Consider the following 25,754-nt stretch of genomic DNA (forward strand, 5'->3'; position numbering starts at 1 on the left):
GAGAATTGGTAGGAGCAAAGCTGCCTCCAGAGTTCAGCTGTAGCAGGGCAGAGCAGGAGGAGAATCCCACACTCCTCTTTCCTCTACTTCCAAGCAAAAATTGTTTATTTGTTGGATTAATCATTAAAGTTACAGACATGTCAGCAAAGGCACCATTTGATTTATTGCTGCTGATTTTGCATCATCCTGAAAGGTCATAGCCTGACTCAAATTACAGAGTGCATTTGCAAGCCTGGCAAGAACAAAAGCAGTATTTTTTGTTATGAGCGAAGCTCATCTTGCCGTGAAGTTCTTTGAAACAAGAGCCCCAGAATGTTCTGCGTGATGGTGGCGTTGCGGGCGGTGGGGTTTTACACACACCCACACACCCCCCAAAAAAAGAAAAATGAGTTCACTTCGCATAGGCTAGGGAAGCTCTGGAGGGATGAGGGATGCTGAAGGTGAAATCAGCAAAAGCATGAAGTGACAGAGGAGCTGCTAAACACACATCTTTGAAACCGTCTGTTTTAGAGGACATCTGTAGTGTGGCCTTTACAAGTTAATATTCATTTCACATTTATTGATCATTCAGAAACATGTTCTAAGCCGATACTCCGACCACCACATCTTTATTATGACAAAGAAAATGTTTTGCATACTCTTAACTATTATTTTTTCCTGGACTAGCTATTTCTACTTTCTTGATTTATGATCAAGGATTTCTCAAAGCAGAAGGGAGTTGTGTGTACATACACTTGTGTTCAGATTTGTCAGAGGAAAAATTAAGAATATTGTTTACTTCAAAACAAATGGAATTAGTGGTTTCACTTGCTGTTTTATTTAGTTGGCTTCTTGGTTTTCAGGTGCCTGGGGGAGATGTGAGAGCCACTAGGAAGAAGAGACTTACCGACAAGCGCCAAAGGGTTACCACCAAGATAAAGAAGGTGCTCACAACACCTGGTGACTTGTCTTTCATTATTTTTAGTAATTCTGAATAATCAGCAAAATGTTCTTCAGTCACATATTTGTAGCTATCTGTTCTGGTGAATCTCTCTTCTTTCCAGCGTGTTTGCTGGTAGGGGAGGTCAGATAGGTGGCAGGAGCTTTTCACCTGTTCTGGTTCTTTGGGGTTTTGGGGGGTTTGGGGTTTGGGGTTTTTTTGCCTTACCCATTTGAGTCATGTCCTAGTTTGTAGTTATTTCTGAAAGCAGCTCACTTGGGTAAGTTTGTGGTTCGTACCATGAAATGGCCCCAGTATTGGTGCAGGTAGCTGGCGCCTCTGAGCCCGGCCCGGGGAGGGAGCCGGGGTGCCTGGGGAGCCGCTGCTCTCCCACCCTTCCCTCCCCGGGCGGCCGGCGAAGGCTGCCTGCTGCTCCGCTCTCCCTGGCCCCGACGCTGAAAGCCAGGGTGATGCTGTTGACTGCTTGTATTTCGGAAGTGTCAGGAGGTAGGACCTGAATTTAAAGTTTCCCTAACCTTCTGCAATTCTGTTACTTAGTTTTTGTTTTCAAAATAGATGTTTGTGTTTACAGCAGTTAAAAGAGAACAACACGCCCTGCCAGCAAGAACAGCGTCCGCTCCTATTAACACCCTGAGAAAATGTTTGATGAGTAAAAATAATGTTGGGTTAAACAAAGGATTGTCAAAAAAAAGCAAGACAGAAGGACTTTGCTGGTGCAACCCCCATAACAATTTTGTATTGCCTTTGGTGCTATTTGAGTACGTGCATTTGCTTCTGAAGAAGTCAATAGTCTGAGATTTTCAGTAGCCTTAGCAGGAGCCCAAGAACTTGCCATTTGGAAGGAAAAGGAAAAGGAAAGGACCGTGCTTTAATCTCCAAGTATTGTTAGTTCCTTCCATTATTTCAAAACCCCCCCCCCCCAAAGTGTCGTATACCATCGTGAATCAGCAAAGAACAAAAGTTTAATTTTAGGCTGATTTTTTTTTTTTTTTTTTTTTTTTTTACTAGTTGAAACATTTTTTTCTGAAAACAAAAAGCCCTGTATTTTTTTACACTTAGTTTCAAGTAACTGGATACAAGATAACTGTAGTGGTATATTGTTTGTATATATTAGGTTTAACACATGACCCATGTGTCATTAATACAGATAAAAACTCAAATTATTTTAATATTTTCGGAAGCAGGAGATTTTAGCTTTGTGTTTTCCTGGATTCAGAAAGCAGTGCAGATTCCGCGGTGAATGGCAGACCCTATCAGAAGTATTCTGCTTGCATAGTATTTGCCCAACCTGAGCAAACACTTTTAAGATAAGCAGCTTTTTGACTTGGCATGTGGCTGACAGAGCTTCATGTTGACAGATGCCTTTGCATCTGTCTTTGCGGTAGAATGAAGACAGATGTTCTCCTTGGCATTAGGAAAGCTGCTGCTTTACAAAATAAGAGGTAAAATGAGAATGAATAGTCTGACAGTGAACAGTGTTAGTTGTTTGCCTACAAGCAAAAAAAGACTGAAACGGTCTCGTGCTAACGCGATGTGGTGTGTTCTCACCGGAACGGAGTAACCGCTTCGTCATTACTTGAAAGTAGGCTACCAAACAAAAGCTTTTATTTTTCCACCTTTGTTAAAACATAAATGCTTGTTAATCAGAACATTTATGATTACTCCCATGCCACCCATGGATGGCAGAGCGGTGTGTCGGTCTCTGGGAATGCCTGTCTCAAGCGTTACGTCACGTAGCAGCCACAAAACCCCTAAGTTAGTGCGAGTTAGTGCGCTGCTGCCTGCCGACCTGGCCTCCTGGCTGCGTCGCAGAGGCAAACACGAGCATTTCGTATTTAATGTTTCTTGGAGATGCTCTTGTCGCGGGAGGATGGAGACCGCTTTCGGTAGAGCGTTGCCCGCTTCCCTCTCGCCCCGGAGGAAGGAGCCGCGTGGGAGCAGCTCGTCCTGGGGGCAGGCTGGCACCAGCCCCACGCGTCCCTGCAGGGCCTGTGCCTCGCCCCCGTGCAAGGAGAGCGTATCTGGGAGCCGCCGCTCCTCCCTCGTCGAGTGAGTCTCTGTGAGATGATGCTGTCCGTGCTGAGCGTAAAACATGTACGCAGGCTTTAAGAGCAGTCTCAGTGGAGCCTCTGCCTCTCTCCAGAGCAGTACCGTGCTGCTCCGGTGAGAGCCATCTCCTTTAAACCAATGTTTAATGGTGTGCAGGTTCCTGAGGAGAGGGAAAATCCCGTGAGTTAAGTTTAGGAAGGGGAGTGTGTCTGCAAAGAGGCCAGCGGCATTGCCCACAGCGGTGAAGTTTCCCTGTCGCAGCTAAGAGAACAATCTGCGCAGAAGCGGCTTGCGCGGGGTCCTGCTCTCACACCAGCAGAGCAGTTTGTGTGCAGCTCTGCTCGTTGGGACGTGCCTTCGTATGTGTGCTTTTTGCAGACGTGTGAGGATCAGATACCTGAGCAGGATTAAGCAGGAAAATATTGAAACATTTCTACAAATAAAAATCAGGCCTGATGCCAGGCCTGAAAAAAAAGTCTCTATTACAGTCAATTAGTCTAGATTAAAACATGGCCTGAGTAAGTGCATCTCCTGACTGTAGCTGTTTTCTGCAAGACCAAAGGCTTAGGAATTCATATCGTAGTTTCAAACTAAAAGCCTTAGGGCTCTGGGCAAGATTCTCGGCTGAAGCAAGCTGCTCTTCCTACCGTCACGTCAAATGTACCGGGTCCAGATCTGCCCTCTTGAGTTTTAATTAAAAGTGAAGTTTAGCTTATGCTTTATCATGTGATTCAGTCACTGTTTTTGTGCTGGCTGTTCTGCACTGGGCTTAGTCTTGTTTTGCATCTTTCTGTCAGTCTGTGCTGGGAGAGATGCTGAGGGCTGAGGTTTTTGTAGGCTAGTAAATGTCCTGGGGGAAATCGGAAATGGTGATGTCCCTCTGGGACAAGGATGGGCAGGATTAGGCTTGAATGCACTCCTAGGAAATTTCCTTAATCTAGACTGTTACAAGACTGAAGGCAGAGTGCCGGGGGCAGAGCGTGTGCTGTAGTGGCTCGAGTACAGGGCTGGCACCCGGGAGACCGCGGTACTCCTGGTTCTGCCACGTACGGAAAGGTGGGTGAGTGGCACCCGGTTCTGCTAGCCCTGGCCCTGAGCGCCTCAGCTCTCTGAACCTCCGTCCGTCCTTCCCCATCGCTCAGATCAGAAAATGGAGCTGCTCTCGTGTCAAGGCTGAGCCCTGCCGACGGGGAGAAACGTGTGCGCGTCAGCTCTTGCTCGTGCTGCGCCGTGTTGCCCCCGCGAGCCTCGCAGGCCTGCCGGGGGGTAGAGGTCTGTCCCTCTGCCGCGGGAAGAGCGTGCGCGCCTGAGCCGGAGCCTCGGGGGACGCGCCGTCGCCGCCTGCGCGCTGTGGGCAGAGAGCACCCAGTGAAGCTCGGAGCGCGCGCTGGTGAACAAGGTGGCTGTGTTGCACAGCTGTATGTAACCACAGCTTAAAAATAAGCAAATAAGGTATCTAGCTTGGCTCTCTTATGTGCAAGAACCATACCTGAGCTAGCTGTTCTAGAGTGGGGCAGAATGTCCCATTAACAGGGAGGTTAAAATTATTAAAAAGCTATTAAATTGGAGTACTGTCTGACGTGGCCGTCCCATGCTAGAGTGTGTGTCACCGAAGAGCATAGCCCAGCTATGCAGTAACCTTGCGTGCAAAGGGAGAAGTCCCAGAGCCCCCCTCCAGGGGCGATGGTTGATACGTGCTCGTGTCTGTGTCCATGCCAGAGGAAATGGAAGCGGCTGTGTATTGGGACGGTGCAGGCTGGTTTCTTGTTTCACTGGTCCTCAGGAGGGATCTCAAGATAGCTGTGACCCCCCCCCCCCCCCCCGGCCAAGCCCGTGTGTGCCAGCTCTGGTGAGTCGTGCGCTCATACAAATAACATGTAAAACACTGGTGATGAGCTTTTGCCAGGATCACGTTATGCAGCATGACATATTGGCCTGGTATTTGGATACTGGAGACATCTTCATTTGTGCTGGCATTGTGGCTCAGCCCTTTTATCATCTAAGCAGTTATCACACAGTCTGTAGCGAGTTCTTGCTCTGCTATGGTACAAAGGTTTCTGAACAAGGCTGAAAGATGATTTTTTTTTTTTATATCTTTTTGCTGGCGACTGATTTGGCCTCCCAGGAACATCTGGAGTTGTTCCCACCCCCTGCACTCCTCTGTGAACTTTCAGCCAGCTGCAGTGACGGTTCAGCTGCTGCTCGTGAAGCAGCTTCTGAACTGGTGCAGCTACAGCCCCAGCGTACGATGGTGAGCTGGTTACAATTTCGAGTTTTGTGCATGTGCCAGTTTTAAAGTGCGACTGCTTTATGAGCAGCTGAGCAGTCGCAGTAGTTCCCTGCTGCGTTCTCTGCAGCAGTGGCAGGAACCTCTACAGCCATCTGACTCCACTCTGCCTCCATTTGACACAGACTATAGAGGGCGATTTCCAGCATCCAGATCAAAATTGAGCTTGTTCCTTTCTTTTAAATTCCCTTTGCTGCTTCGCGTTTTCAGTCTTAAATGAAACAAACTTTGTCCTAGGTCCTGCCTGCCCTCCTGGGTAAGCATCATCTGCTGGATAGGGTCAGTGGTCATTTACCAGTGACACTATGGATATAGGTTTGGCAAGTAAGCAGGCATACTGCATCTATATACACAATATATTTGAGGAATTTCCCTTCTCTTTTATTGTTTTTGCCTCTTTTACTATTGTGTCTGACTATCGCTGGCCATCAATCTAGCCTCAATCTATTTAAAGTTCATTTTTACCACTAAAGAAGCTTGAAATAAGTAAAAACAGTGTTTAGGAGAGGTCACTCTCTGAAGCATGCACAAAGTTCTGAACTCAAGCCCTAGCTGTATTTGTGCTTCCAGATCTATCTTCTAAAATTAAAATTTTGGGTATGAATTTAAATTTGCAGAAAGAATGCAGGGGAAGAGTACAAAAGCGTAACTTGAAGCTGCATTAAATTTCACACACAGAAAAAGGTAAACTAGTACACATAGCGTAGGAGTTGGTTAGTTGGTAATAATACAAAATACGCATGTGTATGGTCCAGTTTTCTAGGCCATGGTGCTCCCCTTTAGTGTAAAATGACTTTAGTGCTTGCTGCTAATGAGAAAACTCACAGAGTATGAAAAAATTACTGGGTTTTTTTTCCCCCCTTTTACCATGTACAGGATAGAGCACACAATAAGCTACTGACCTGAAAGATAGCAGTGCTGCTTGTCTTGTTTCATCTTGCCCCCAAAATGTTGATGTAGGGATGACTTTTTCCTAAAAGGAAACCAGCTCCCTTCAGAGAGCAGACTGAGAGGCGTGTGAGGCTTGTTGTAGTTGGCCTCCCTCCCAAAGGCTCTTAAAGCATGTATTTAGGCTTCTTTCCATGCGTATTTAGAGAGGGATGTTTTTCAGATGTGTTAAACTAATCATTCTTGGTGTGTTCTCATGGAATCTCCCACACCCCACAGTCATTTACCTTAATGTATATGCATTTAATGCCTACTTTGTTTTTCAGACAATTTAGTCACTTCATATACAATACAATAGTAACTTCATATCTTTTTATTTTTTAGGACTGCCTTTTTAATTTTGGAGACACCTCTGCTACATTCAAGGCTGAATTTTCTCTGAAGGTTTTTGTCTGATTCACCTGGACTTTCTCAAAAGCAGGTAATTACAACACTTAATTTTAAGGATTAGCTGTCTCTGGTCAAATGAAAGGTCTATTGAAATGCTGCTTACCCAAAAGCCAAGACCTTGGCTATCTGCAATTAAAATACAGCTGTTGTCTTTAGGAAGTAATTTCTGTTCTTAAGATAAAACTTTAATTTGAGGGACAAGACAAAATGAAAGAAAATGAAGACACTGATCTTTTCTCAAGCACTAGAGAAATGCTTGACTAGCTGATTTTTTCCAAAACAGTAACTGTTTGGGAATTGCTACTGTGGAGCTACATTAGGAACAGGAACAGCTGCTCAGCCCCTTATGGAAAGGAGTACTGGGCAAACGCTCAAAAAGACTTGATCAATGGGAATTTGGCCAGTGTGTTCAGTGGCTAGAGCTGTGCTCCCAAAGCTGTTGGTATTTCTGTCCATCTGCTGTGGCAGCAACAGCTTCACTTTGTAGTGGTGAAGACTATTTCCTGACACACTCCTCAACTTCTAGAGAATAAGAACAGAATATACCTTTCTGACACTTTCAACAGCATATCAAAGCCGTAAAAGAGATGGGTTTCCTCTGAAGGAAAACATGACAGGAATAGTAGTTTGTTTCTGCTCCCAACTCACAAAGCATAGAAATCAGTTTCCTTTCTTAATAAACAAATACAGAAGAATATGCACACACCTGTGATTTAAGAGCACTTTATTGTTCTTTAAGGCTACTTTTAAGTACAAAAAAAAAAAAAAAAAGATGGCCTGCCAACCCTTTTTTTTCCCAGGTGAAACAAGGCCACAAAAGAATGGTATATTACAGATTTACAAACACAGAATCTTTCAAACTGAACTGTAGAGAACCTGGCTCTGTGAAGAAACTTCACCATGCGTCGTGACGGTGAGTTCAGTTTAGTTTCCTTCCACCTCCCCCCAACCCTTTGGCTTTCGTGACATAATTGTGTCTAATATATGTTTTACTGGACATACCACATTAAATCTTTATTGCCCTCAAATCCATTTACCTATCTCAGATAAGTAAATGTAACCTTGTAAAACAGCTATTATTGAAAATATTAGCTTTAAAAACATTATCTTATTTGTGTTTACAAAGAAATATAGGAGTCACATTTTCCACAGAGTCCATCTACAGTATTAGTATTTTACTGTTATAATGCTCAGTAGCCTGTAGCAATAACAAACTAGTGGCTATTAATGCTAATGCAGTGTTCTCATAGAATAACTGTGTTCCTGCACTTTTACTGTATTACAGACAAATCTACAACAAAAAAAAAGATCAACTTTTTTCTCCAAACAAAAAAATGAATGATTACAATAAAGGAAAGGGAAAAATTAAATAGCTACATATCATTAACAAATTAATTGTTCCTCAAAAAATACCTACAAATTTCTCTGTACATTCTTTACGCACAGCGTAACGATGGTCTTAAAGTTACCTATATAAAAAAGTGTTCTTTTAACAATCTTCCTACAGAGAGTAGGGTACTGAATGCCAAAGCAGGTAAGCGTTGACTACCCAGTAAGATGGTAGTGAAATGTGTAAAACTGGGGGCTTAGGGTTTTTAAAAAAAAATTTGAAAGAAAATTGAGCAGCCACCTTCTCAACAAGAGTAAGAGCCAATCTCCTGATCTTTTTCTACCCTGCACCTTTTCCAAATTAATTAGCTTAGCTTTAAAAAAAAAACCTTAAAATAAAAGCCACAATGGACCCAATACTGTAACACAGTCCATAATACATTGTGTGTACTTTATCTTCCAACTAGTTCTAACTTTCTACACTGAACCAATCTTTTCAGGTAACCCAGTATTAAAAAAAAAACAAAAACAAAAACAACTAGTTGCAACTGTACTGGGAAGATGGAATGTATGGGGGAGAGTAGTTACACTTAACAAGAAGAGAAGCTCTTAGTACTAGCACAGCTGTGGTTTTATGCCTGCCTCTATTGCCTAATTTCTAGTTAGTAGCTATTAATATAGCAAATGATAATAAATGCAGTAATACCTGTATAAAGTTTTCTAATGGAGGAATGTATGCTGCAACTTGGCATAGGTTTATGAATAAGCTTAAAAAAAATTAAAGATCATATTTCACAAACTGTAACAATCTGTTGTCCAGCCAAGATACGTAATGGTAGCAGTTTCTGCAGCTAGTTAAAGGTGGATTATACAGACTTAGTTTTAGGAAGCAAATTCCTGTTAAGCAGACAGTGCTGCAGACAGAAACAATTACTCAGTCTTGCGCAAAGCTATAGCATCCTGTACCACGCATCATATATTTCTAAACTGCATCATTTGAGGCCTGTCCTGAGGCTGTCCTCTTTTGCTGGCTGCTACTAAAGTGAATATCAAATACAAATATCATAGAGTACAACTGTACCAGCAGTAAGTATATCTAGGATTGTTACTGACAAAAATAAACTAATTCTGAAGAAAAGCTAATAAGTATTATGATTCTTACTGTCTATACATTAATAGATACCAGCTATTTTTCATAAAACATGCATCGTTAAGCACTATTGAACCCTCCAACCTCAGCTCTATTCTAACAAACTGCAGTGTTTAGGAAAAAATGCCCGTGTTCTGTAAATTATGCAGTCCAGTTGCAAGCACTAAGCACCTGAAATCTAAAGAGAGAAAGACCTATAACCTGTATGAGACTTCCCCTTCCAAAGCTGTTTTGCTTTAAGAAAAATCAAACTGATAGAAATGTCATCCTTAAACCCTTTTTTCAGCAGTTTGCCCTCAAAATATTAGCATCTTCCAGAAAGTTGCTATGCAACTTCAGTCCTCCTCCAATAGTGCAAATCATACATGACAGTTCTTTTCAAGTATATACATACAAAATTACTTCACAGAGAGGGGAAAAAAAAAAAAGGCAATGTAAGCAAACCAGACAAATTCTAGTCGCAAGAAGCTAGTAAAGCAAAAAGCATTTGGGTCAACCAACTATGTGTAATGGCTTTTGTGGATTAGCGTGCATTTTTTTTAAAGGGGCAGCAGATTTGCATCAGAGGTTTCTTTGGTAATTGAGGCAGGAAAAAAAAAGGATGCTACATCATATGGATCTTTATGAAATAGTTCCTGCTATCATCTTTAAGGGCACCCTTTTACAAATAAAAAGTGAGTACACAAAAACATGTGTTGAAAACTAATCTCCCCTCCCCAAACACTACTTTAAGCACTGTTCAAAGCTCAGTCAAACCATGCAAATTCACAAACGCAACGGTCCTCTCTTCAGGAGACTACAGAGGGCGAGTGATTATGATTGACCATATGGGAGGAAGGGGAAGACTGGCCCCGCCTTGAAGCCGACTCAGGACTGCTGGACACGCCGTCCTTCGCAGCTTTAATCTGAAGCCATGTATCCCCAAGTGCTTTGGCAAAGTGGTCATCGACTGATCCTGTGATGGACACAGAGTTTGCCACTGGCTCAGGCTCCTTGTAATTCTTGCCAAGGCTTCGGCGGAAGTGCTCTTCCACCACTGGGTCACAGGCAGTGGTAGCTAGATGGGGGAAAGGAGACAGAAGAAATGTTATTTCAGTGCAGAAACCTGGCACCAAATACTGCTTTCAGAGTCCTTGTTTTTTTTCCCCTTTTTGTATCGTCTATGCCTAAAGCAAGACTTCCTTAGATCGTACAAGTGGTACTAAAGGGGGCTGGGAAAAAAGATAGAAGGATGTAAAACGCAGAAGAAAATGAAGCTAAGTAAGTATCTTTGCACTTGTGTGACTTGCACTAGATAGTATTATATATATAGATAATTGCACTAGATAATTTTATATAAAATTATAGTTCTCCCTCAGCTTCATAACAGGATTTTTGTGTTGCCATATTTCCAATTTCTATGAAAACCCTCTCCCCCAACAATCACATAAAACTTGCATTTAGGCTTAAATCAAATTAAAAATCAAAACAGTTCTTTAAAATCAGCTCTCAAGTCTGTGATAAGTCAGATGTGAGGAGGACCCCATCCTAAATTACAGTATGTCACAAGCTGATTTAAGGGTTTCATCATGCTCATAATAGGAGAAAGCCAGAAAACTGCATGAATCATTACTTCTGCCTTAGGTACTAGCATTTAAATAGTGTGATACTGTTACAAGAGAAAAAGAACCTTGAAAAACAGGTTTTGAATAATAAAAGTAATAAATAATTCCTCTGACTAAAAGAAGAGGTTTGCGGTTTTAGTTCAGACACACAGGTTGTGTCTCTAAAAGACATCATCTTTCAGAAATGCCTAAACCTGTCAGGCTCTATGCCATTATTCTTCATGCTCCTAAAAGGCCTTGATTGATCCTAAAATAATGCAGGTATCATGCAGAAAGACCTTTTAAGTGACAAGAGAAAAATATTTTCTGAAAATATTTATAACTATTCCAAAGCCCATGTAAATACAGCTGGGAGCTCAATGAAGCAGCTCTGTTTAGGTAAGTAAGAACAGTTTTCCAGAAAACTTCCAACACCTTAGATCTCTAGCTACTGGTTTCTCTAAGGGTGTATGTAACACATCCTCCGGGGTCTGGATGTTCCAAAACTCACTTTGGCTTCTTATTCCAGTTTTCAACAAAATGCTGCTCTTAAAACAAAACAAAACAAAACAATTAGCCCCCCCCCCCAAAACCCCAACCTACTGTGGTCTTTTCCTAGCTCATACCGATTTCATTACACTGACACATTCAGGTTGCATGAAGCCTCCCTATTTTGCTGAACCTGTCACTTTTGAAAATGCTGTGCCTATGAGTCAGTAGGTATATGACTTGAAATGAAAAAGGCTCCATTTCCCCCTAATCACACAGTGAGAAGGAGTGAAGAGAAATAACCCAAGCTTTCTTTCCAGGTACTTCATGAAAAGATTTCAAGAACAGTACTAATTGCATTGAAGGTAAAAAGCTAAAGCTCCCTGCTTGGGTTGCTGTAGCAACTGCCTTCCAAAGCTGTGTGTGTTATCCATGCAGAGAAGAGGGGAGCGTATGTGCTTTGGAAGCATATTTGTAGCTATAGGGAAGATTTTTCAGACTGCATCTGAATCATAAATGTCTACTGACTACTGAAAGACAGACTGGGAAAACTGCAGCACCTAAAATAATAGCATGGTTAGATCTGCGTGTCTGTTTGCTGTTTGTCAGTTAGACTAAAATAAACATGATGACTTATTTGTCTGTTCTTTTTTTTAAATCTTTCATGAAATGGTACCTCCCACTGTGGCATAAGATTAATGCTTGGCAGCACTGCAGAGGGGCTCTGTGCTGGTACATGTCTGCCCAGGTAGGCCAGACAAAGAAGAGGGGTGTATTGTTTCACCTCCTTTTACTCATGTTAATACGCCAATGCCCCTGCAGCTAAGCTAGCAAGAAAATCTTGTTCTCTACAAATTCACATCAGGCAGTTAGTTACACTGCTGACAGGCAACTTACTGCTAGATGGCCTTCTGTAGGCAGGCATCGCTGAACCGCAGCCGCTGTGAGCAATGGGGCAATGGGAGAGGTTGCAGTTCCGGTTGTTCGCAGAAGCACATGTGATTACAGACGGACGGTTCTAATACGAAAGAAAAAAACTGTCACTCACTAAGGTAATTAGACGAAGCCATACTAACTGTAGTTCACTGCATAATTACCTGAGAGGTACACAAATTTAACTGAATCTTAGCAATGAAATAACCTGTGAAATGTCCAATCCAATAGAGCATATTAAACCCCAAATATTCAACTATTTCCTTCTTTTTTATTAAATAAAATAATGCATTTCTGTAATGATTCTTAGTCATTTAAGTGGCAAGTAACCATCTAGAAAAAAAGACAGTATAAAATCAAATCATTTAAAGCATTAAGGAGATTTTACACCAACTGTTTCCATTTCAGATTCATTATATATGCAGAACTGAATGTCAACACAGTAAGTACTTGTTTCATATACGTCCACAAGTCCTTCTGATTGCAGGACTCAGAAGTGCTTTACAAATCTTACAGATAACTGTCTCCTGAGCATTAAACAAGTTTTAATGGCATCACTCTTCATTTAGAAGTTAGTGCTCCTAGACTAATTCTGTTTTCTGCACTTCGGCCAGAAAACAATAAGCTCATAAGATATGAAACATGAAAAGCGCCTGACCAAGTGCTGCCTGTAAGTACTTTCCTGTTATAATTTATGTGCCTTTCTAGCATTAAGAAATATTGTCCTTTCTCCATTCTCAGCAACACATGCCAATTCCCCAAAACATGTATTCACACAATCTTAACTCCACAATGTATATGTTATACAAAGTGTAACATAAAACACGCTTATTACAGTTGTTTACCATTACCATGTGTCATATTGAAATGAGGCCTTAGGGAAAGAAATGCCCAAGTTTCTCCAAATGGCTAATGGGAAATAACACTTAGTACTTAAATATTTTTGCTTTGCATCTTTAGTATATTTTATGATGCAAGGAGTTCATTTTGCTATACTCAATGAAAGTTAATGTTAAATGTCTAAAAGATTAACAGAATTGTTGCAATTAACACAGTTTCAACTTCTTATCCATTTTACAAATCCCTGCAGTAAACCCACAAAAAACACTACTTTACCTACCACCATACAAAGTCCATGAAGAAGGAAAGAGCTTTCATTGCATTGTTTAGTGGTACTTTCGTCTAGACCAAGTAAGAGCACGATCAAAGTAACAGAGATGGGCTTTTGAGAGAAGGTTTAACATGATTTGTCCAGATGCAATGGGAAAAATGCTATTTACATCTTATTGCACCAACAGCAAAGTCAAAAAGTAAATTAAAAAAAATGCCAGTCACTTGGTTTCTCTGTATGCAGTTCAACCAGTGCAAGGATGGCAGTTTTTGTTTTCCTTTTTCTAGGGACCAAGATTTTGTGCATCTACAAAGTATTATTTTTGGAAAGCGTATACATTCTTATCTGTTCAGAAAGCTATTTTAGACATGCAAGAGGTGGACAGGTAATAAAAGAGCTTGTCCCAAGAATGCATGTACTAACACCACACAGGATTTGAGAGGCAGGGATAAGGCAGCTTACAGACTCCCCTGGTGTGATCATGTGCAGGTACACTGAACAGGCTATGCATATTTATATGAAAAATACTGAGATGAGAAGCTGAGAATATAATAACAGTGACTACAGCTGCTGAATAACCACTGCACTGCCTAAAGTAAGTGCCTTCTTTATCCTCCTATTTATTAGAAGCATACAGTAAGATGAAATCCCATTCAACATGTTAACTAAAGGTTAAAAAAAAAATCAAGCAAAGGTTTCTTATTTCTATATGATTTTTTTCTTGTATGATTTCTTAGTAAGGGCTTACCTTATCAACCTCCTATTTCCCCAAGAAAATAGATTGTAATCTGGCTCAGAATGTCAAAGATAACAAAATAGAGAGAAATCTGGTTATGGGCAGTAGGAATCAGCCCAAGTCAAACACACTAAAATAGTAGTGTCAGTGGTGTTAGCTGCCAAATTGAGAAACAGCAGTAATACTATCAAAGGGCACCAGTGTCGTCAGTGGAAGCCTGTCCCTTCCTCCTCTGTCATCACTGAATGCTGAGAGCGTAGAAGAGCTGCTCTGCCCAGAACAATAACTCTGGGATCGGTGTGCCAAATGATGCAAGATAGCAGCAACACGAGTGTAAAGCTAGGCACTTTGGCATAGCAAAATGTAAAAGACATATATATATGTATATACACACACATATATATACATACATACAACCACGGTAAAAACCTACAACAGTAGATGTAAGGTATACACTGCAGTGGGAAAAAAACATTCCCGAATTGCTTGTAAGAAAGCCCAGCTTCTGAAAGATCATCCGCTCAACATGTTTACCCTTCGCAGCGCATCACAGTAGGGGAGGAAGGAAGGAAGGAATAGCTTGGGTGCATGGGCCAGTTCAGTTTCCCACACTGCAGCTCATCACAGCTCAGTTAGCTTGCTTCTCCTCTCCACTCGTGAGAGGGAAAAGTGACTTTGACACGCAAGAAAACTGTTATCGTATAACCTCCATAGCGATAGCTTATCCTCAGCAGTTCCCAAGAAGAACAACATACAAGAAGGCAAGCAAAAAAACCGAACATCGCCCTATCCCGGCATATAGAAAACAAAACCATTTTAGAGAAAGTAGAAGTTTATCAAATATCATTACTTTTCTTTAGCAAAAAATCATTATCAAACAGTGATACAATATTGCTCTAAACAACAGGTTCTGCTTTCAGTTCCATGCACAACTCTGCATACCAACTAAAATGGCTTATAGACTTCTGTCAGTTTATATGAACTTTGACGTCTCCTTTTGGCTATCTAAAAAAACTAAGATCATTCCACCTTCTTTCACTTAGAAAATTCAGTGCAGAATTCTCCTGTACACCTTCTCCAGGGCTCCTTTTTATCTTGCGCCTCTTCTTCACTAGTCCCAGCAGGAGAGAGCTGGGACAGAGGGGAGGAAAGCACTCAATCATTGCCAAAGAGAGTGCATGCTGTGCCTAAACACCCTCTTTACCTATGAACTGCATCAGTTATTGCCTAATAGGTACTAGAGCCTCACTCGACCACACAGCAACTCAGACTTTGCCTTCCCCATTCAAACACATGCGTTAACAAGCTTAACAAAGCATCAGAAAAAGCAGGAAAGCTAAGAAATCTATGGCAGGTACATTTAAACACCAGCAATTTATACACATTGAACATACTGAGCAGTGACATTCACTGTGCACTTTTAAAATACATTTTGCCTGCAGAATGGTATTGCGTCCCTGTTTTAGCTCACAATACGTTCTGCTTACATCTGGAAAGTGCTCACTGTGTCTGCAGCAAGGATTCCTACAACCACCCAGAGCTTCTTGTCAATCTAGAAGCCAGTACAACCACCCAGAGCTTCTTGTCAATCTAAAAGCCAGTACCTGCTGCCGTTCCACAGAAGTCAGTGTAGGTGTGATGCCAACCGTCCGGGTTGCATCCATGCTGTTTTTGGTCAGTGCTAGAGGTTGATCCATGGTCAAGCTTGGGATTGAGGCATACATGTGGTTGGCGTGAAGGCTCATTGTTGGGGCAGCAGCTCTCTCTATTGGGCTGCGACTCCTCTCTCTGTGCTCCTTCCGATAATCTCCATTGGCAGTCTTGTTTCTAATACATGAAAGAGAGAAAAAAGTCACATAACTTACTGTCTTTGCAAGCCGTAATAACATGTGCAACATCAAATCCCTTTAAAAAACATGATGCGATGCATTTTGCTTGGTTTGTGGGGAGGGGTATAAAATCCCCCTGGTTTATCCAACCATCTCCCTGCAAAGATAAATGAGCAATTTACCCTTGCAAGTGGCGGCAATCAAAATTTTTATTCAGCCTAGAATTTCTTCAGATACTTATCTAAGTAACAGAAGCAACCAGTCTTGCTTTGTTAAGATCAGAAACGTCCTCATTTAAAGTACTGTTTATCCAGCTCTGTCTCCTAACACCACAATATCCTATAAGCATTGCTGAAGCCCAAGAAAAGTTTGTTTTAATGGAAAGACATGGGCTGATACCAGCAAAATTCAGCAAGTGAGGACACAAAACAACCTTTTCAAAGTACAAAAAGAAGGATAAAGCAGACTATACTGCACTTCTCTCAGAATCATTTAATTACAACTATTTTTTAAAAGAGTAATTTCAAATTACTGCTGAACTGTAAATCTCAATAGATGCACTCACATCATTAGCCTACCATTCACTGCAATTAAAATAATACTGATTTCATATATGAGGTATTTCAGTTTCTAAACACCAACATAACCTTGATTAAAGGGAAACCAGTGAATCAAAGGAAATGTAATTCATTCATATTGGGAAAGGCAGTAGTTCATAAAGTAAGCAGGAATTTGATTAGCAGTCTGGAACATACCAGTATTTTAAGAGTTAAGATGTATCAAGCCACAATACCTAGCACCTCAGTATGATACCTCAAACTCAGTCCACCGCTGATATTAGAAAGAACTAGAGGAGCAAGCTGCTTCCACAAAAAGCATATTCTCTCTTCAGGGGACTCTTCAAGCAACAGCAGCAAAAAACTGTTACAAAAAACCTGTTTACAACTCCCCCCCCCATTATTCTCTTTTAACACATCACGGCAAATTAATATACAGGAACGGCCTTCAAAAATGCTCTGATTAATGTAAGGCAGAGACAGAAAAGGAAGAGAAAAACGTTTTCTGTAAGTAATAACAGAAATTAAGATGTCAGATACTGCTCCATATTGGACCAAGCTGCCATTCTGGGAAGCCGCTGCCCACTTCAGTGTCTGAGAAAGTCACTCCAAAAATGCCGAGAGCTGAAGGAAAAGCCCTGCCACCAGGGAAATGAGGAACCCCAAAGCCTACTTACAAAAATGCTACAGGAAAAAAACCTCACCGGCTTATACAAATAGAATAATTATTTAGATTTAATCTAATGGTTACTTGTAGCTTATGCTGGTAAAAAACAGACAGGCGGGTTACCCTGCCTTGAAGTGGTATTCTGTCTAGTCTGAAAACCTGACAGCGCTAGGTTCTCGCCCGTGCTGTCCCCCCGGGCGTCCCTGAAGCCCGGCAGGTCCCGCGGCGCCTCGGGGGCTCGCAGCCGCCTCCAGCCCCGGGGCCCGGCAGGCCGCACGCGCAGCGGTGCTTCCCTCCTGCTGCCCCGGCAGCCAGGGGCTCTCCGCGCTCCCCAAACTTGTTCAAGGGCCTCTCGAGACCCCAGAAACTTTTAGCCTCCACAGCATCCCGTGGCACTGGCTTCCGCAGTCTGAACTACGTACTTTGTGAATGAAGTACCTTTTGTCAGCGTTTCTTTTTCTTTGTTTCTGTTTAATCAAAAATCTAATGATTTGGTCTGCTACTGCCCCAGTTCTTGTATTAGGAGAGAGAAAGGCATCGTTCCCTCCTTACCTTCTCCGTGCCACTTCTCATCTCATCTCTCTGCTCAACAAGCTTTTTTCCCAAGCTGCTCCCACTTAGCTTTCCTCAATGAAACCCGTTGCCGTACCTTCCTTATCCTTGTTGCCCCTCTCATAGCTAGAAAAGCCACAATGTTTCTCGGGATGGGGCCCTTACGGGACTCCAGAACGGGATCCCTGCTGAGCACCGGCCAGACCCCAGTGCTATTCTTCAGTCTGCGCAGGAGGCTCCTGGTTATGTGATGTAGAAATCTGCTGTTGCTGCCTGAATCAAAACCCGTTCGCCGTGATACAGGTGAGGGTTAACGCGACACCGGGCATACAGTGACTCTTGAGGACCTCAAGACACAGACAGCTTATTGTCTATGCCAAATTCTCCTGACGGGCCCAGGAGGGAACAGCCAACAGAATAACCGTATAATTTATAACCCTGCAGAGCCGCCCCCTCCCTCTCCCCCCACTACCGGCTATCCCTTTTAACTAAGCACAAATTAGTTGTTGCAGATTAGCAGAATTGACCATAAAACCTAACATCTTCCGGTTTCACAGCTGCTGCTCAAGATGCTCTCTAAAAATCATGCGTTTCTTGAATCCTTCTGTGCGAGCCAGATTTAGGCATAACGCAGCAGCACACGAACCGCCAGGAAATACAGGCTCACTGTGTTCAAGTTAGATCTTTTGCCAGCTTTGGTACCATTTCAATTCACAAGACTGCTTTGCAGTATCAGCATTCAGAAGAAAAAAGTTTAGAATTGCATTGCTCTGAGCTAACAAGCGAGGCAGCGTGGGCCTCAATGGAAGCACAACAGAGTCTATATTTAAAGTACAGTAGCCTGATCTTAAATTACAGTCCTGAAAACAGCTGCTGAACACACAACAAACTGTAATCCTTCACCACCCTTTAAAAAGCAAATACGGAGCTTCATCCATAGTACACCTTTACGGATTGCTTTTGTACCTGGGCAACAGCCATTAGATAGCCTGGTAAATAACACATGAAAGAACATTGCTAAAATCATTATTCAAGCAATAAAGGCAGTACAGGACAGAGATGACTCATCCTTCTTGCTGCAGTGCACTATCTTTGGTGGCTGCAAGCCAAATGCTTACATTTCAACTAAATATTATCTGCTCTAGTGCAATTTAAATAACAATTTGGAAGCTGCAAAACCAACTCCAGCTACTGTAGATTCCCATTTTTCATTACCTTGAAGAAAAAACAAAATCCCTGTTCATAATAATTATTTTTCCTTTTAATAAGCACAGGTTAGTTTTCAAGGGAAGAACTTTGTTTTCTCCACCAAAAAATAATTGTAAAATGAAACCAAAAAAAATCTAGATTCATCATTTTCTTCCTTAGAGCTGGAATCTCAACTTCTAAGTGCTGCATTTATGTTAAAAAAAACAAACCCAGAACTATCACGTGTATCAAGTACCACTGATGAAAAAACCTACTGAAATTCCCATGCAAATTAAATTTACCTCTTTACACAATAGCATTTATAATTAAAGGTGAGGAGCAGCAAATAAGTAGATAGTCACAGCTCCAAATATTGGTGAATTGGTAGCTTTTACTTTATCAAGAAGAATTAACTTTCTACTATGATTTTTGGAATAAGGGACCAAGCAAAGGGGAATGGGATCAGTCTGAAACTGGGAAGTACAGCAGCCCTTCCCTAAAGATACCTACAACCAGTGAGTCCTCTCCGTAGCCCCAGCAAACCACTCGCTACCCCTTGCCGTGGGAGCTCATTCCCTCTGCCTGGTTTAGAGCCACTCCGCTGCCAGACAGGGCACAGCGGATACCATCGCCTTCAAAAATCCCCTCCTCAGGTCGCCTGCCTTGGACTCTACAGAGCCTTGACAAAACCTGAAAATCCCTGGAGCTTCTACTTTGTCATCAGATATTATTTTTTCTGAGCCCAGCTCAGAATTTTACAGTACCATGTAGAATAGTAATGTGATAGCTCTGCCCTTGTGAAAATATAAGAGCGCTTCTGTGTCACTCCTATTGAAATATAAATAGCAAATCCGACAGACATCTGACTGCCCTTGTAAAACAAGTGTACATTAACTTATTTTTATAGAGTATTCACTCATTTCAAATTATTAAAATAATTTAAGATGTACCTTTAAAAATAATTTTCTATTAGAAATTTCTCTATGCAACTGAAAGTTTTGCTACAATTTTTTTTTCTTATTACTGAGAAAAGTCATCTGAAAACATAGGTATTTTGTATTATTTTGTATTATTTTGTTTTCTAACTGCAGCTATTAAACTTCTGTTTTGGAAAACAGATACATTCTTGTTTTGGTGTTAGGCGCTTTGCCTGAAGGGGCAATCAAAATCGCATGTGTTACATATATTTCACTGAAGTCAAGTAGCTTAAAAATCCCAGGTGCACTGAGCTGGTGCAGCGATGCATCTCTCAGTTCCAACAGAAGGCCACAAAATTACAAAGGAGCATTTCTGACCACATTTGAAAAATAATTTCAAAATACATGCTACAAATAAATGCAGCTGTCCAAACAGTCTATGCTTTACCATCCCCCAATTCCACTTTGCTTTAAAAATCACCACAGCTTATTCTGGACTCCATCTTCAGTGAGGAACATGCCAGTGTATCGCTACTGGCTGAAAAACAACTCCCCGCTAGCATCAGGGAGAACCTGGGGAAAGCTCAGGCGGTGGGACAGCTTTACATCAGCCACGCACATCACCCTTACTTCCCTTTTAGCAGAGAGATTCAAGTTACTTACGGGTTTATTTTAGCAAAATTATACATGACTCCAGCCTTAAACTCATTCCTCCAGCACTTGAAAAACAGACATTGTTTTCCGTGTTTCTCCCCAATGAATCATAACCGAGGCCCCAGCACTTACCAAGCATCATGTGCTCAGATGGATGTCATACCAAAACCACACACATCCTGACTGCTAGCTGCAAGTCTCCTTCAGTTCGCTTCTACATAACGTTTGCTAATTGAAAGCAACGTCCCCGTCCTCTGCAGGAAGCTCGTCAAAAGGCAGATAAAATGAATTGCTCTTAACTTTTTTTTTTGGTACAATCTTTCAATGCGGCTGTTCTGTTCACTGGCACAAAGTTGTGGTAATTCACAGCCATCCTACAGGAACAGACTGACTCTGCCAACTGTTTAAGGAAAAGGAAAAAAAGAGGCCCTCGGAAGGGGAGCGGGCTGCCTGCGCTCACTTCCAGCCTGCGGATTCTTACGGAGCAGATGCCAAAAGTCTTACTGTACCTCCGAGTGAAGAAATCACAAATGTTTCACACTCCCTTTGGCAGAACGAGCGGTCTCACTTGAAATGGTTGTACTGTAGGAGCATGTTTCACTTGCAGGAAGAACAAGCATGCACTTACAGTGCTTTTTAATTAGCCTCTATGATGTTTTTCTTCGTACAAATACAGTGTATAATATTGCTGAAAGCAAACTGTTTCATTTGTGTGACTTAATTCAAATACGACTTTAATATTATCAGCAATCTTTATAATACTCATTTTTTGTCATTTTCTACTGCACTTACTCACAAACTCTGGGGTCTGAAAGAGGATTGCTGCTTTTGTTAAGGACAACCAGAGAATTTATAATCAACTGATATAAAATGTATTCTCAGCATGATGGAGATCCTTTCCTGCAAAAGTCTCTATTTACATATATTAACGCTGTTATTGTGAGGTGAGAAAACATGAATTTAAGGTGCCATTTCAAACTATTCCAATAAAGATCCAGAGAAAAATTCCTAAGAGTTCCTTACTCAAAAATTTTAAGCAATCTAAAACTAACTAAAATCAAACAAAACCCCAAAATGTCAGCAGTTTGCTCTTTGAGCATCATCTGATTATCTGAAGTATTTGCAACATCAAAAAAAAAAATTAAAAACAGTCCAATACACTCTTCAGAGCAGGTCCCCTTCGAATGGCTACCACCTAAATACACGACCCTTTCTGACGCTGGGACTGACCGTCCCACTCCAGATACCTGTATGCTTGCCTGTTACTTTGAGTAGCCTTCTCCTTTTCTGGCTTTGTACTCCATCTTAAAAAGCCTCAAAGTAGGCAACTTGCAGAAGATTATTGTTTTTGCGAGAATCACTTCCTCCGCAGAATCCCGACTTCGGATACGGTTTCCTGACAAAGATAAAGCCTGCCTCCCTGTTTGGCCACCACTCTTGTTTAAACATTATTTGTGTAGTATATTCTTCCCTGGAGGAAATCTTCTGGTCCAAACTAAAACCCCTGCTCTGACCAACGCACAGACAGAACGGACGACTCGCGTCCTGCTCGGCCCCTGGCGAAGCAGCGCTAGAGCAGCTGCACCTCCCGGCCTGCCGGCTCCCGGGGACGCACGTGCTCCTCCCCGCGCCGGGCGCGAGCCAGCCGCCTGCGCCGCAGCAATTTGGCCCGGTCCCTGGAGGCCAAGCCCTCCTCTCCTCTCCCGTCCAAGCGGGTTTAACAGGGGAGAGGCAGGTGGCTGAGTTGCCATTTTCTGCCACAGCAAAGGCCCTCCGGGTTTTAAGCACCGCCAGGCAGCTTCTGCAGCCGCTTCCCTCTCCCTAGCAAAGGGCTTTCGTTCTTTTGGGCGCTTCAACTGGAGCATCAGGTTCAGTTTGGAGACGTAAGCATCGCACTGACGCGAGGTGCGTAAGGGCCAGAAGAAGGCCTGCCCCATCCCCGCCCCTCTCTGCCAGCCCTCCGCGCTCCTCTGTCATCGGAATTCCACAGCTCCGGCCCTCAAAACATTTCGATTCACAATTTTCCCACTTTAGTGCTACAGCCAATGGAAAGCCATTTAAGATGAGAAGTTGACTTAAAATAAAACCAGTAAAAACATACAAGAAATAGGATAATCTTATCTATAAACATAAGTCAGGCTTTCTAAATTTGTTCTCACTAAGCAAGGTTTTCAGAGTTAAAACCCTGGATTGCGTAGTTACTTGCAAACGTAATCAACCAGGACAATAAATTTCACAGCAGAAATAAGAAATTAATAATAAGCTGTAAAATGCCATAAAGAAATGTCTACTGCCTGCCTGCCTGCCTCAAGCAAAAGTATCCAGAGACAGGGAAAAGCCTGCCTTTCCTGATGGCTTAATATTCACAAGTATGAAAGAACGCAAGGAAACCAACCACTTCATGTAACATCTTAGCCAAAAGCCAAACCCACAAAACTGAAATCTAGATCTAAGGTACAGTAAAATCAGTTAATACAATCTCAGATTCTACTCTATTATTTTTCTTGCAAAAAATGTTTGGTTTTTGTTTGGTCTTTTTTTGTTGCAAGAAATATTCTCGCACTCATAAAATTGTTTTAAGAAGTAGCACTGGGTGCTTCATAATGCTTTATAACGTTTAGCATTCGTTCCATGCATAGGTAAAACTTGGGGACTTACTAAATGAAAAAGTATTTCGCTGCTAGAATAGGTGCATATACACACAAGCCAGAAATTACAACACTTATCTTACTGCAATAGGTATAACAGGACATGGAAATAATAATTAAAAAATAAATCCTAATGTGCATCGTTATGGCTATAATTTCAAGAAGGTAAGCATAAAACCGTTTTACCGTTTCATCTCGTCAAAGTTTTGTTAGACTATATCTAGGCGGAAACTACCAGCTGACTATGACTCTGCTCTGACTGGGACTTTCAAGGATCAAGGACAACAGATATTCAGCCTCCTGCCAATCTTGTTAGCGAGAAGAGAAAAACTTTCTGCTTCTCCAACCTGCAACATGACATCACCAGCTTCCCTGTGCTAAACGAACGCCAAACAGCCTGTCATAGGCACAGCACACTGCCTGGAAAGTAGAAAGGAGAAGTAAGCAAACCTTTACGATTTATCCGCGTCAGCCACCTCGCGGTACCCACTCCTTCACCTCTCTATTCAAAGAATGGCAGTAGCTCCAGCAGCGTGCACAACACGCTGGAAAAACGCTCCAAACTTTTTTTTTTCAAATTTCTATCAGCAGGAAGGAGAACCTGACAGTATAAGCAAAGAGTGAAGAGACCTCCAGGAAAACAGCGAGAAGGTCAGGGGGGTTCCTGGCAAAAGTCAGAGACAGCTGTAAAATGATTAATTTGTACCCAAACTGCAATGCCCACCCAAACACCTCTAGCAGGCATTTCCTCTTGCATTCTACCAATTCATGTGCTGGGTCATGTGTAGCTTTTATAATTCAACCATGTCCTTTTGAAGTCAAACTTGGCTCACGCAACAAACCTTTTATACTGAGTCACTGGAAAATACTGTAAAAACTATTTATGATCACACAGAGAAAACTGTAGGCCAAGGTAAGGAGAAAGCTTGCATATATATATAAAATACACACAGCAGTGGGTCATGTCCTAATGCAACAAGATTAGCCACATACATGTGTGCTCAATATTGCCAGGGTACATCAGGCTGCTCTGCAGGCTCTGGGAAAACTTGGTGGTGTTGAAACGCTGTGGTGAAACTGTGCAGAACTGTTAGGGAAAATAAGAAATGGCAGTTACATTCTCATACAGTATGTTCTGGGTTGTCCCTTACAATATTTTCTACTTTTTGATTTGAAAAAATACTTTCATTCATGACTTACACTCGTCACACAACTATTTTAGTATGTGGGAATAAGCTTCAGCCAATCTGTGAGCCTCAAATTCTCAAAAGTCTATGGGATTTTATTTAGTTCAATCACATAAAAGTGCATCAGCGAGGCTCTTGGAGTGGAAGAAAAGATTTAACATTTTCTTCAAATAGATGATGTGGGAAGTATAAGATACCAACAACAGGAGAGCGGGAAGTAAGATCTTTAACGCCACAAGCCAGTCTCAGAGAAGAAGGTCATGGCGCTGGCATTAACGGCGTGAAAGCGACAGGAGGTAGGATTACACATTCCTTTTCCACCTACAATTTAAACAGTTCTTATGAGAAAGAGTGAAAAGGGCCTGGATCATTAATACTTAGAAGTTATAGTCTGTATCAGATGTACAATGTAACAGTAGCTGATGTGAAGCAAAGAAAGCTAAGAGAGTACATTCATTCACCTTTTAGAAATTTCAAGAATACTCAACAGGCTTTAGACTAAAAACTGTGTTTTAAATCAACTGGTTCTAAGAAACGAGGTTTTTCATGGGCTGTTTTATAAAAGAAGTAAACTTTTCTCTAAAACTTTATTGAAACTGTTTGCAATTGCTAATAAAACTTGCATTACTGAAATCTCTAGAAGCACTATAAATACAGTAACAGCTTCATTATATTTTGCACAACTATTCATACTGATACGGTAAAATAATTACTTTAAAAAGCTGATCACCAAACCAAGCTCAGTGGGAGCAGTTAATAGCGTTATTCTGTAGGTAAGGCACCCAAGCTAAAGCTGGCCAAACTCTACAATGAATATCATCTTACAGAAACTTCTGGTTTAAGGGAGACTTTATTAGAAAAGAAAATCACAAGCAAAAATGTTTGCGGTTTTTGTTTCCTCCCTTTTTAAAAGGCTGATTTATGAATATTCAAAATTGCTGATTAGAAATGTGTGACAATATGATTTAGGAAGCATCATTTCTTCTCATCCAGACAGCAAAAAACAAGTCATGCCTATACAGCTCAAATACACACACACAGACACACATATATGCACACGCACACATGGAGAGAGATACACATACACCAAATACATGTGTGTATACACGCACACACACACAGTACGTACAAACAATTCCTACAGACAATGACAGCAAGGGCAGGACTTTGACAGGAACATATGAATCAGCCTTAAGCTGACTGTAATATTTGACTCCTCCATTATTTACAGTAACTGTACATCTGTGCCGCATTAAAGACTACCCAGAGCAGTAATTAGGGTGTTCTCAGACTTCTCCCCAGATGTTCTGGAATTTTTTTTTCTTGGCTTACAAAATTCATCCCGACCCCTTTTTTTCTAATCAGGTATTTTGCACTCAAGCCAGTGCAATGAAATGCGTGAACGCCAGTTCCCATGCATACCCAGGCCTGCAGGTATAACAAGCAAACAAATGCAGTCTGCTTTCTATGTTCACATGCCACCGTATTTTAGGAACAATATTTACATTGTGAATGAGGAATCTTGGAGAGCTTCTGAGCTGCGGAGCTCGTTTACGGCGCTACAGGGGTTACGTAAGAAACGTACAGGACTACTCGGTTTCAATCCCGTA

General features: G+C 41.7%; 1 protein-coding gene across 2 annotated transcripts in view; it reads right to left on the minus strand.

Moving 5' to 3' along the window:
- Window positions 1-7,323: 7,323 nt before the first annotated feature.
- VGLL4 (vestigial like family member 4) overlaps window positions 7,324-25,754 on the minus strand; it is a 57,459-nt gene continuing 39,028 nt past the window's right edge. For both annotated transcript variants that reach the window (XM_064518834.1, XM_026102524.2), the window contains 3 exons: window positions 15,550-15,772; window positions 12,063-12,183; window positions 7,324-10,150 (listed from right to left, as the gene is read on the minus strand). In XM_064518834.1, coding sequence (XP_064374904.1) covers window positions 9,882-10,150; window positions 12,063-12,183; window positions 15,550-15,772 — 613 coding nt within the window. In that variant the 3' untranslated portion in view covers window positions 7,324-9,881. The remainder of the gene's footprint in view (window positions 10,151-12,062; window positions 12,184-15,549; window positions 15,773-25,754) is intronic.

The sequence above is a fragment of the Dromaius novaehollandiae genome, chromosome 12 (genome assembly GCF_036370855.1).
Source record: "Dromaius novaehollandiae isolate bDroNov1 chromosome 12, bDroNov1.hap1, whole genome shotgun sequence".
Lineage (NCBI taxonomy): Eukaryota > Metazoa > Chordata > Aves > Casuariiformes > Dromaiidae > Dromaius > Dromaius novaehollandiae.